The sequence below is a fragment of the Oncorhynchus mykiss genome, chromosome 13 (assembly GCF_057628025.1).
Source record: "Oncorhynchus mykiss isolate SJ-2025 chromosome 13, ASM5762802v1, whole genome shotgun sequence".
NCBI lineage: Eukaryota > Metazoa > Chordata > Actinopteri > Salmoniformes > Salmonidae > Oncorhynchus > Oncorhynchus mykiss.
The window spans coordinates 65,649,326-65,662,995 of NC_143034.1; the positions used below are offsets into that span (position 1 = coordinate 65,649,326).

The following is a 13,670-nucleotide window of genomic DNA, read 5'->3' on the forward strand; positions in this document are numbered from 1 at the left end:
CAGTCCTCTGTCAACTCCCCTGTCTACCTTGGTTAGTTAAGGCATCCTGGTGATTTGCAGAACTCAATGTTTGCTAATGGAATAATACATTGAATTTGACATGGCTGACACTTAAATAGCATAAGAATGCTGTAACTATAGCTAGCTTTCAAGGATAACTTTATGAAGATTATAGCAAGAAACTGTCTGGGCAAAAGCCCTGTGTGTGTCTGTGTGTGTGTGTCTGTGTGCTTCTGTGTGCGTGCGTGTGTCTGTGTGCATCTGTGTGCGTGCGTGTGTCTGTGTGCGTCTGTGTGCATGCGTGCGTGTATGCGTGTGTGTGTGTGTGTGTGTGTGTCTGTGTGTGTCTGTGTGCATCTGTGTGTGCAAATGGGGGTGGTTGGGTGTGTGATGATGCTTCATTTATTTGAAGCTTGAAGATATTTCACTAGAAAATAAAAATGCTGAAGAGTGTGTATGATACTATTTCTAGTGAGCTGGGCTAGACTAATATTTGTCCTTCTATTGTAGAAACTTCATTACTAAAGAGATTACTAAAGAAATTACTAAAGATATATTATAATCAGCTTGGGTTTTACTATAAATGTAAGTGGGTCACGTGATCAACAAATGACGCACGTCACAGAAATAGATGGTATATATAAAGGTAACACCCATAGATGGTATATATAAAGGCCACACCCATAGATGGTATATATAAAGGCCACACCCATAGAGGTATATATAAAGGTAACACCCATAGATGGTATAAATAAAGGTAACACCCATAGATGGTATATATAAAGGTAACACCCATAGATGGTATATATAAAGGTAACACCCATAGATGGTATAAATAAAGGTAACACCCATAGATGGTATATATAAAGGTCACACCCATAGAGGTATATATAAAGGTAACACCCATAGTGGTATATATAAAGGTCACACCCATAGAGGTATATATAAAGGTAACACCCATAGATGGTATATATAAAGGTCACACTCAAAGAGGTATATATAAAGGTAACACCCATAGATGTATATATAAAGGTAACACCCATAGATGGTATAAATAAAGATCACACCCATAGATGGTATATATAAAGGTCACACCCATAGATGGTATATATAAAGGTCACACCCATAGAGGTATATATAAAGGTCACACCCATAGATGGTATATATAAAGGTAACACCCATAGATGGTATATATAAAGGTCACACCCATAGAGGTATATATAAAGGTCACACCCATAGATGGTATATATAAAGGTAACACCCATAGATGGTATATATAAAGGTCACACCCATAGAGGTATATATAAAGGTAACACCCATAGAGGTATATATAAAGGTCACACCCATAGATGGTATATATAAAGGTAACACCCATAGATGGTATATATAAAGATCACACCCATAGATGGTATAAATAAAGATCACACCCATAGATGGTATATATAAAGGTAACACCCATAGATGGTATATATAAAGGTAACACCCATAGATGGTATATATAAAGATCATACCCATAGATGGTATATATAAAAGTCACACCCATAGATGGTATATATAAAGGTAACACCCATAGAGGTATATATAAAGGTAACACCATTAGCCAACCTGTTGCTGCTTATCTATGTTATTTGTTGATAGAACCGCGTTTTTATTCAATGGGCAGAATTGAACAGAATTTGAGTATTTTTTTATAGGATACATGCTAATTCGTCACAATTTATGGGCATGGCGAGCGCAGGGGTGTATTCATTACGCCGATTCTGTTGTAAAATGTTTTGTAATATTTAACAACAGAAACCAAAAGTTTTGCAACGAAAACTAGAGTTTCTATTGGACAAATTCAGTTAGGTCCCGCCATGTTTCGTTCCGTTTGCTTCCATTTGGTTCTTAACTTGTAAACGGTTTCCGTCGTAAGAGATAATGAATACACCACAATAGCGCGCGCTTTGGTTGTGTTTGATCAGTTTGTGCGCATCGGTTTGTTGTGAGTCATTCACGTTTTCATTGAGGGAATGCGAAATAACTACATCGCAATGATGAAAAAATATGTGAAGCGTATTAAATCCGGTAATGAACGGACTTTCCCTGTTAATATTTTAGTTACATCGGGATTCCGTAGGGTTTTTGTTTTTTGTGACATAGTTTTCAACTTGATTTTTGAATGGTGTTCCCCAAACACGTTAGAAATCAAATTGTAGGCCTACAATCTTCTCCAAGAGATTATTCCAAATCTGAAACGCTTTCCCCTCTTGTATTTTGGTAGCCTAGTTAGGCTATAGCAGTAGGCTACTCAGCTAAATTATGAAATTGTGATATATACTGATGCATATATTGATGTTTATTAATCCATTCATTATATTACTTAATTAATGTACAAGGCAACACAATTCGTCTGTGTTGATCTGTTGACTGACCACAACATGTCTTCTCTTTTCCAGCACTAAAGAGGTCGTTTGAGGTGGAGGAGTCTGACATCTCCATCAACCCCTCCCCTCTGTCCCGTAGGACCAACCTCCGCTCCTCCACCTCCAGCCAGCGAAGCTTCCACGAAGCCCGCAACTCTGACAACCCCTCCAGAACCTCGCCTTCTGACTCCAACCCTTGCTCCCCCAAAACCAGCCTGAGACGCATGGAGCTGTCCGGGGGAGTGGTAGGAGGCCGTGCCCTGGATACAGCCTCCACCCGCCGGACCGAGATCTCTATTGAGGTGTCATCCAAGCAGATTGACAGCTCGCCCAGCCCGGGTATCGCCCGCTTCGGCCTGAAGAGGCCTGAGGCCCAGAGCCTTGGTTCTCGAGCCGGAGCCGTCTCAGAGAGCTCCTCCAGCTCGGCACACAGACGGGCAGAGATCTCCCTCTCTCGGCCCCACGAGCCCCCCGGGGCACCCAGGAGGGGGGACTCCCAGCCTCCCTCAGCCACCCGGATCCCTGACCCCCCTCAGAGGAGGACCGACCCCACCATGGTCAGCCCTGTGGAGGGCTTTACTTCCAGGAGACCCGAGATGCCTGTCTTCCGACAGCCAGAGATGGCAGCACCACCTCCGGTCAGGGTGGTGGAGAACAACAGCCACCCCCCAGTGCCCAGTGGCCCCCTGCCCAGCCTGGTGGAGCCCAGGAGCGAGAGGACACAGCCTCCGGTCAGCGAGACGCCCGTCGTCAGACCTATAGAGAGTAAGTCAATCTAATTCTATGTCTGACATATGCATTAGTCTCTAATGCTTGTTCATTTCACCTCTGTGCGCTCTCTCTGTCTGTGGACAGTATTTCACAACTGCTCTCTGCTGAGAGAGAATGTAGAGAAAGTTGTTTTTTAAAGTTCAGGGGTTGATCCTTTGCTTTGATCAGAATCATTTGTGTTGTAGAATGTCAGTTGCATTTGTTTTCAGTGTTCGCACCATTTCAAGACAGTTTAGATACACAAGCTGTCTTATTTGACATGTGAATAGTCACCTTTCACTCAGACAAAGTGCAGCCTAACTCTGCAAGGCAACAGTGACAGTACCAGTACAGATGGTTTCTCATGAGCTCTTGCTGCTGTGCTGTCTGGATGTCTGACTGGGAATATAGGTCAGAGTAATGATGAGGATCCCAGCTGAGGCCCAGCAGTAAGAATGGGCTCACCCAGCCAGTCAGCCAGCCAGTCAGCCAGCCAGCTAGCCAGTCAGTCAGCCAGTCAGTCAGTCAGCTAGCCAGTCAGTCAGTCAGTCAGCCAGCCAGTCAGTCAGCTAGCCAGCCAGCCAAGTTGAGTGTACTCTAACCATTACGTCAGGCCCTTATGAAGGACTTAATGGAAGCAGACAGAGGTTGACATAGCAGTGAATTGTGAAACTGAACTATGTATGATGTGGTACTCTCTTGGTTTTCATTTCAGATATTCCTGGAAGTGATGTTTTTACAGGGTCGACTCCGGTGTTAAGAATGCAGTAAAGTAGTGGTTGTGTTTCATAGTGGCTGGTCCATACTTCAGCTGTGTCCTGTGTAAACATACAGTAAAGTAGTGGTTGTGTTTCATAGTGGCTGGTCCATACTTCAGCTGTGTCCTGTGTAAAGTAGTGGTTGTGTTTCATAGTTGCTGGTCTATACTTCAGCTGTGTCCTGTGTAAACATACAGTAAAGTAGTGGTTGTGTTTCATAGTTGCTGGTCCATCCTTCAGCTGTGTCCTGTGTAAACATACAGTAAAGTTGTGGTTGTGTTTCATAGTTGCTGGTCTATACTTCAGCTGTGTCCTGTGTAAACATAAGGTAAAGTAGTGGTTGTGTTTCATAGTTGCTGGTCCATCCTTCAGCTGTGTCCTGTGTAAACATAAGGTAAAGTAGTGGTTGTGTTTCATAGTTGCTGGTCTATACTTCAGCTGTGTCCTGTGTAAACATACAGTAAAGTTCTTCCATAAAGATGGATCATTCAAAACCAGAGTGATAGATAGCCTTCCTTTCCTCCGTCTAACCTGACCTTGAGCTTTTTGGGGTTTGAACTAGAGATGAGTGATATGGACACATTTATATCGCTTTAAATTGACTTAGGGCTGGGTGATATGGCCAAAATATCACATCACAGTATTTTTGACAGTATTTGAAGCTATTTTATGTTTTTGAATAATACAAGTTGTAAATATGCTTCATGGGTAATTCATGACTCCAGGGTGACAACACATACATGTGATTTAAATGGCTTTCTCCATTTATACTCTAAACAAAAATACTTTTTAGCATTTTCATCCATTTCTGCACTTTTTACTATAATTTCCCCACTGTGACTCTAGTAGCTGATGGAGTAAACTATAAAAACACACATTATACCCATAGGAGTTGCATATCATGTTTAACAAACCAAACATACTGTTATAGAAAGTCAAGACACTCAAACCGGTCCGTGCATCATTCCCGGTGTGTATAGTAAAATACGGTATACCACCCAGCCCTAAATTGACTGAATGAATAGGATAATGCTACATTGAAAGATACATTTATAACATGAATGTGAACCACTGCTTTTTTAAATGACTCTTTCACGGTAGACTTTGAGATTTTGGCAATGAGATCCTTAATCTACTTCCCCAGAGTCAGGTGAATGCTGGATAACATTTTTATGTCTCTGCGTGTAAGTTGATGGAAGTTGCTAACTGGCACTAGCGCAATGACTGGAAGTCTATGGGTATCTGCATTTTCTTGCAAACCTACCTCTAACTTATTTTATATTGGACACAGAGGCATAAAAATGGTATTCACAAATTCATCTGACTCTGGGGAACTAGATACAATATACTAGATACAATATACTAGATACAATATACTAGATACAACATACTAGATACAATATACTAGATACAACATACTAGATACAATATACTAGATACAATATACTAGATACAACCCCGAAGTATCCCTTTAAACTACTACTACTAGTTTGATGGTTGTAGCCATCAATTGTCCCATTAACAATCACCCATATTAGCCAAGTGATTTTATTTCAAACTTCACATTTCTCTAGCAAGGCCCTACGTTGTAGTTTATTTATCGTAATGAACGATATTAGTGAAATGCCCACGAGAAGTGGTTGGTGTTAATCATTGTTGGTTTATCGTCCCAGCTGTAGTTGGAACTTTGAAGCACAGTGACTAATGGTGGAACTATGCTGTGGAGTGAAGGGTTGGTGTGCGTCCCAAATGGCACCCTAATTCCCTGTGAAGTGCACTAGTTTTGACGAGCCCTGTGGGCCCAGCTCAAAAGTAGTGCACAAATGACCATAGTAGGGTGTCACTTGTGACACAGCCATGGTTAGCAAAGCCTTGAGATAAAGGAAGATCATTCTGTGGTGTTTTTTCCTAAGTCATGTGTCATAATTGTATATTTTTCTGGAAAAGTACCTGTCATCCTACGGTGGCTAGGAGCTGTCAGTAAGAACTATGACTCATGATTCAGGCATGCCAAACCTTCAGCCCATCTGTTTTAAAGATGAAAAGGGCAATGGAGTGAATGTTATTTCGGCTTCCGATGTGCCTTTTCTCAAACCACCAGAAAAGCCTCAAAGGATGGGACCGTTTCAACTTGAAGGGTCAGGGAGGTATGAGTGAGGTCATGAGTGTATGAATACAGATGATGCAATGTTGACATTGTGGGGGCTTGAAGGCTTCCTATATGTAGGCCTACCTCTCTCATTAAAGGTCTAAGTAGCCTTGACGTATTCCTGTCTCCTCGTGGGAGAGGTCTTAGTTTATTGTGGGGGGAAGTTTAAAGGTCTAAGTAGCCTTGACGTATTCCTGTCTCCTCGTGGGAGAGGTCTTAGAGAGGTCTTAGTTTATTGTGGGGGAAGTTTAAAGGGCCACTTCACCACTTTTTAATCTCATTCGTTATCTCCAGCATATACTGTACCAGTGTGTTGTGGTAATGAATATGAGGTTCAAAAGTGTTGAAGTGCCCCTTTAAGTGTGATGTCAGACTTGGCGTTGACCTGATGACCTCATTCTGAAGTATAATTTGTTATAATGAACAGACCCAGGTGATGCCATAGTAACTCCATCCACTATGAACCCTTACTGTACTGATGATGAAAATAAAGTTACAAAAACAGAATTCAGAATATTAGATACATTTGGTGGTGTTATTGTGAGGCCCCTGTGAGGCAGTGTGGTGGTGTTATTGTGAGGCCCCTATGAGGCAGTGTGGTGGTGTTATTGTGAGGCCCCTATGAGGCAGTATGGTGGCGTTATTGTGAGGCCCCTATAAGGCAGTATGGTGGTGTTATTGTGAGGCCCCTATGAGGCAGTATGGTGGCATTATTGTGAAGCTCATGTGAGGCAGTATGGTGGCGTTATTGTGAAGCCCCTGTGAGGCAGTATGGTGGTGTTATTGTGAGGCCCCTGTGAGGCAGTATGGTGGTGTTATTGTGAAGCTCCTGTGAGGCAGTATGGTGGTGTTATTGTGAAGCTCCTGTGAGGCAGTATGGTGGTGTTATTGTGAAGCTCCTGTGAGGCAGTATGGTGGTGTTATTGTGAAGCTCCTATGAGGCAGTATGGTGGTGTTATTGTGAAGCTCCTGTGAGGCAGTATGGTGGTGTTATTGTGAGGCCCCTGTGAGGCAGTATGGTGGTGTTATTGTGAAGCTCCTGTGAGGCAGTATGGTGGTGTTATTGTGAAGCTCCTGTGAGGCAGTATGGTGGTGTTATTGTGAAGCTCCTATGAGGCAGTATGGTGGTGTTATTGTGAAGCTCCTGTGAGGCAGTATGGTGGTGTTATTGTGAGGCCCCTGTGAGGCAGTATGGTGGTGTTATTGTGAAGCTCCTGTGAGGCAGTATGGTGGTGTTATTGTGAAGCCCCTGTGAGGCAGTATGGTGGTGTTATTGTGAAGCCCCTGTGAGGCCGTATGGTGGTGTTATTGTGAAGCCCCTGTGAGGCAGTATGGTGGTGTTATTGTGAAGCTCCTGTGAGGCAGTATGGAGGCGTTATTGTGAAGCCCCTGTGAGGCCGTATGGTGCCGTTATTGTGAAGCCCCTGTGAGGCCGTATGGTGGTGTTATTGTGAAGCCCCTGTGAGGCAGTGTGGTGGTGTTATTGTGAGGCAGTATGGTGGTGTTATTGTGAAGCTCCTGTGAGGCAGTGTGGTGGTGTTATTGTGAGGGCCCTATGAGGCAGTGTGGTGGTGTTATTGTGAGGCAGTATGGTGGTGTTATTGTGAAGCTCCTGTGAGGCAGTATGGTGGTGTTATTGTGAAGCTCCTGTGAGGCAGTATGGTGGTGTTATTGTGAAGCCTCTGTGAGGCAGTATGGTGGTGTTATTGTGAAGCCCATGTGAGGCAGTATGGTGGTGTTATTGTGAAGCTTCTGTGAGGCAGTATGGTGGTATTATTGTGAAGCCTCTGTGAGGCAGTATGGTGGTGTTATTGTGAAGCCCCTGTGAGGCAGTATGGTGGTGTTATTGTGAAGCTCCTGTGAGGCAGTATTGTGGTGTTATTGTGAGGCAGTATGGTGGTGTTATTGTGAAGCTCCTGTGAGGCAGTATGGTGGTGTTATTGTGAGGCAGTATGGTGGTGTTATTGTGAAGCTCCTGTGAGGCAGTATGGTGGTGTTATTGTGAAGCCCCTGTGAGGCAGTATGGTGGTGTTATTGTGAAGCCCCTGTGAGGCAGTATGGTGGTGTTATTGTGAAGCCCCTATGAGGCAGTATGGTGGTGTTATTGTGAAGCCCCTATGAGGCAGTATGGTGGTGTTATTGTGAAGCCCCTGTGAGGCAGTATGGTGGTGTTATTGTGAGGCAGTATGGTGGTGTTATTGTGAAGCTCCTGTGAGGCAGTATGGTGGTGTTATTGTGAAGCTCCTGTGAGGCAGTATGGTGGTGCTATTGTGAGGCAGTATGGTGGTGTTATTGTGAAGCTCCTGTGAGGCAGTATGGTGGTGTTATTGTGAAGCCCCTGTGAGGCAGTATGGTGGTGTTATTGTGAAGCCCCTGTGAGGCAGTATGGTGGTGTTATTGTGAAGCTCCTGTGAGGCAGTATGGTGGTGTTATTGTGAAGCTCCTGTGAGGCAGTATGGTGGTGTTATTGTGAAGCTCCTATGAGGCAGTATGGTGGTGTTATTGTGAAGCTCCTGTGAGGCAGTATGGCGGTGTTATTGTGAGGCCCCTGTGAGGCAGTATGGTGGTGTTATTGGGAAGCTCCTGTGAGGCAGTATGGTGGTGTTATTGTGAAGCTCCTGTGAGGCAGTATGGTGGTGTTATTGTGAAGCTCCTATGAGGCAGTATGGTGGTGTTATTGTGAAGCTCCTGTGAGGCAGTATGGTGGTGTTATTGTGAGGCCCCTGTGAGGCAGTATGGTGGTGTTATTGTGAAGCTCCTGTGAGGCAGTATGGTGGTGTTATTGTGAAGCCCCTGTGAGGCAGTATGGTGGTGTTATTGTGAAGCCCCTGTGAGGCCGTATGGTGGTGTTATTGTGAAGCCCCTGTGAGGCAGTATGGTGGTGTTATTGTGAAGCTCCTGTGAGGCAGTATGGAGGCGTTATTGTGAAGCCCCTGTGAGGCCGTATGGTGCCGTTATTGTGAAGCCCCTGTGAGGCCGTATGGTGGTGTTATTGTGAAGCCCCTGTGAGGCAGTGTGGTGGTGTTATTGTGAGGCAGTATGGTGGTGTTATTGTGAAGCTCCTGTGAGGCAGTGTGGTGGTGTTATTGTGAGGGCCCTATGAGGCAGTGTGGTGGTGTTATTGTGAGGCAGTATGGTGGTGTTATTGTGAAGCTCCTGTGAGGCAGTATGGTGGTGTTATTGTGAAGCTCCTGTGAGGCAGTATGGTGGTGTTATTGTGAAGCCTCTGTGAGGCAGTATGGTGGTGTTATTGTGAAGCCCATGTGAGGCAGTATGGTGGTGTTATTGTGAAGCTTCTGTGAGGCAGTATGGTGGTATTATTGTGAAGCCTCTGTGAGGCAGTATGGTGGTGTTATTGTGAAGCCCCTGTGAGGCAGTATGGTGGTGTTATTGTGAAGCTCCTGTGAGGCAGTATTGTGGTGTTATTGTGAGGCAGTATGGTGGTGTTATTGTGAAGCTCCTGTGAGGCAGTATGGTGGTGTTATTGTGAGGCAGTATGGTGGTGTTATTGTGAAGCTCCTGTGAGGCAGTATGGTGGTGTTATTGTGAAGCCCCTGTGAGGCAGTATGGTGGTATTATTGTGAAGCCTCTGTGAGGCCGTATGGTGGTGTTATTGTGAAGCCCCTGTGAGGCAGTATGGTGGTGTTATTGTGAAGCTCCTGTGAGGCAGTATGGAGGCGTTATTGTGAAGCCCCTGTGAGGCCGTATGGTGCCGTTATTGTGAAGCCCCTGTGAGGCCGTATGGTGGTGTTATTGTGAAGCCCCTGTGAGGCAGTGTGGTGGTGTTATTGTGAGGCAGTATGGTGGTGTTATTGTGAAGCTCCTGTGAGGCAGTGTGGTGGTGTTATTGTGAGGGCCCTATGAGGCAGTGTGGTGGTGTTATTGTGAGGCAGTATGGTGGTGTTATTGTGAAGCTCCTGTGAGGCAGTATGGTGGTGTTATTGTGAAGCTCCTGTGAGGCAGTATGGTGGTGTTATTGTGAAGCCTCTGTGAGGCAGTATGGTGGTGTTATTGTGAAGCCCATGTGAGGCAGTATGGTGGTGTTATTGTGAAGCTTCTGTGAGGCAGTATGGTGGTATTATTGTGAAGCCTCTGTGAGGCAGTATGGTGGTGTTATTGTGAAGCCCCTGTGAGGCAGTATGGTGGTGTTATTGTGAAGCTCCTGTGAGGCAGTATTGTGGTGTTATTGTGAGGCAGTATGGTGGTGTTATTGTGAAGCTCCTGTGAGGCAGTATGGTGGTGTTATTGTGAGGCAGTATGGTGGTGTTATTGTGAAGCTCCTGTGAGGCAGTATGGTGGTGTTATTGTGAAGCCCCTGTGAGGCAGTATGGTGGTGTTATTGTGAAGCCCCTGTGAGGCAGTATGGTGGTGTTATTGTGAAGCCCCTATGAGGCAGTATGGTGGTGTTATTGTGAAGCCCCTATGAGGCAGTATGGTGGTGTTATTGTGAAGCCCCTGTGAGGCAGTATGGTGGTGTTATTGTGAGGCAGTATGGTGGTGTTATTGTGAAGCTCCTGTGAGGCAGTATGGTGGTGTTATTGTGAAGCTCCTGTGAGGCAGTATGGTGGTGCTATTGTGAAGCAGTATGGTGGTGTTATTGTGAAGCTCCTGTGAGGCAGTATGGTGGTGTTATTGTGAAGCCCCTGTGAGGCAGTATGGTGGTGTTATTGTGAAGCCCCTGTGAGGCAGTATGGTGGTGTTATTGTGAAGCCCCTGTGAGGCAGTATGGTGGTGTTATTGTGAAGCTCCTGTGAGGCAGTATGGTGGTGTTATTGTGAAGCCCCTGTGAGGCAGTATGGTGGTGCTATTGTGAAGCTCCTGTGAGGCAGTATGGTGGTGTTATTGTGAAGCTCCTGTGAGGCAGTATGGTGGTGTTATTGTGAAGCCCCTGTGAGGCAGTATGGTGGTGTTATTGTGAAGCTCCTGTGAGGCAGTATGGTGGTGTTATTGTGAAGCCCCTGTGAGGCAGTATGGTGGTGTTATTGTGAAGCTCCTGTGAGGCAGTATGGTGGTGTTATTGTGAGTGGAGCTCCTATAAGGTGGTTGTGTTCATGCTGTCTGTGTAGTCTGGTCCGAGGGAGACGCAGGCAACTGGTAGGTGTGACATTCCAAATCTGGAGTCCATAAACGTGCAGCATAAAAATAGAAACCCTTCAATTTCCAGCTTTTTCTGCTGCTGTTGCTTCTTTGTTGACTGCTCCTTATTGGCTGTTTCATCACTGTTACAAACAGCCTCTCCGATGGCTGAAATAACTCTCTGCCAATCTACCATGGCCTCCTAGGGCTGTAATATATAGGTGCACTTGATTTAGCTCGCCAGGTAGGCAGGGTTTGCACCTAGGGACCAATGAATGGCACCAAACAGGGGAAGTCCTGCATTTTGTGTTGGTTCTGTTTATGAGTATTCATCATGGTTATTGTACTGAATATCACAGCACCAAAAGTCTTTGCTTGAGTTTAGAGGAAAAACATCTGATACTGATCTAATCACAAGAAGGGAAGAACATCTTGAGAAAGGTGGTCTGAGGACTAGTGGTGTGTGGGTGGTGAAGTAAGATGGAACCAGTCCAGGAATCAACCTTTGACCTGCATCATTGACTAATGTTTTCCTCTGGAGGTATTATGAGGAGAGGAGAGAACGCAGACCTGACTGGTCATGAAAGAAAGAGAGATTTAGTTTATTATCTATTTCACTTGTTTTGGCAATGTTAACACGTTTCCCATGCCAATAAAGCCCCATGAACTGAGAGAGAGAATCCCAAAGATTGTTTTGATAGGAAAAGGGTTAAGTTCCTCCTGTAGTGAGCGAGAGAGAAACCCCCTTTAGAGTGAGAGGGGGCGTTGAGCCAAGGGAGAAGTGTGCCGATGTGGGCGAAATGGATCCCTGGTTTCCTGTAAATGTTATTAGGGAGAGGGAATAAACTGGAAACTCACCTTTGACCCCTATAGTCAGCTTAGAGTAAACACATACAGTCGTGGCCAAAAGTTTTGAGAATGACACTAATATTAATTTTCACCAAGTCTGCTGCCTCCGTTGGTATGATGGCAATTTGCGTATACTCCAGAATGTTATGAAGAGTGGTTGAATAAGTGCTGAAGGGGCTTGCTGCTGTGGTTGACTGAATGCTGAAGGGGCTTGCTGCTGTGGTTGACTACATGTTGAAGTAGATAGCTGCTGTGGTTGACTACATGTTGAAGTAGATAGCTGCTGTGGTTGACTACATGCTGAAGTGGATAGCTGCTGTGGTTGACTACATGCTGAAGGGGCTTGCTGCTGTGGTTGACTACATGCTGAAGGGGCTTGCTGCTGTGGTTGACTACGTGTTGAAGGGGCTTGCTGCTGTGGTTGACTACGTGTTGAAGTAGATAGCTGCTGTGGTTGACTACGTGCTGAAGGGGCTTGCTGCTGTGGTTGACTACGTGCTGAAGGGGCTTGCTGCTGTGGTTGACTACGTGTTGAAGGGGCTTGCTGCTGTGGTTGACTACGTGCTGAAGGGGCTTGCTGCTGTGGTTGACTACGTGTTGAAGGTGATTGCTGCTGTGGTTGACTACGTGTTGAAGGGGATAGCTGCTGTGGTTGACTACATGCTGAAGGGGCTTGCTGCTGTGGTTGACTACGTGCTGAAGGGGCTTGCTGCTGTGGTTGACTACATGTTGAAGTAGATAGCTGCTGTGGTTGACTACGTGTTGAAGTAGATAGCTGCTGTGGTTGACTACGTGTTGAAGGGGATTGCTGCTGTGGTTGACTACGTGTTGAAGTAGATAGCTGCTGTGGTTGACTACGTGTTGAAGGGGATTGCTGCTGTGGTTGACTACGTGTTGAAGTAGATAGCTGCTGTGGTTGACTACGTGTTGAAGTAGATAGCTGCTGTGGTTGACTACGTGTTGAAGTAGATAGCTGCTGTGGTTGACTACATGCTGAAGGGGCTTGCTGCTGTGGTTGACTACGTGCTGAAGGGGCTTGCTGCTGTGGTTGACTACGTGTTGAAGTAGATAGCTGCTGTGGTTGACTACGTGTTGAAGTAGATAGCTGCTGTGGTTGACTACGTGTTGAAGGGGATTGCTGCTGTGGTTGACTACGTGTTGAAGTAGATAGCTGCTGTGGTTGACTACGTGTTGAAGGGGATTGCTGCTGTGGTTGACTACGTGTTGAAGTAGATAGCTGCTGTGGTTGACTACGTGTTGAAGTAGTTGGCTGCTGTGGTTGACTACGTGTTGAAGGGACTTGCTGCTGTGGTTGACTACGTGTTGAAGGGGCTTGCTGCTGTGGTTGACTACGTGTTGAAGTAGATAGCTGCTGTGGTTGACTACGTGTTGAAGGGGATTGCTGCTGTGGTTGACTACGTGTTGAAGTAGATAGCTGCTGTGGTTGACTACGTGTTGAAGGGGAATGCTGCTGTGGTTGACTACGTGTTGAAGGGGATTGCTGCTGTGGTTGACTACATGCTGAAGGGGCTTGCTGCTGTGGTTGACTACGTGCTGAAGGGGCTTGCTGCTGTGGTTGACTACGTGTTGAAGTAGATAGCTGCTGTGGTTGACTACGTGTTGAAGTAGATAGCTGCTGTGGTTGACTACGTGTTGAAGGGTTTGCTGCTGTGGTTGACTACG

The 13,670-nt window shown here is 45.5% G+C and overlaps 1 protein-coding gene across 7 annotated transcripts in view; it reads left to right on the forward strand.

The window, feature by feature from the left end:
* Positions 1–13,670, forward strand: part of LOC110516540 (septin-9) — a 153,462-nt gene that overhangs the window by 69,044 nt on the left and 70,748 nt on the right. For 6 of the 7 annotated variants that reach the window (XM_036941638.2, XM_090197184.1, XM_036941643.2 and 3 more), the window contains one exon: positions 2,439–3,170. In XM_036941638.2, coding sequence (XP_036797533.1) covers positions 2,439–3,170 — 732 coding nt within the window. Of the gene's footprint in view, positions 1–1,971; positions 2,068–2,438; positions 3,171–13,670 lie in introns of those variants that run through there. The other variant, XM_036941640.2, reaches the window with a different exon arrangement.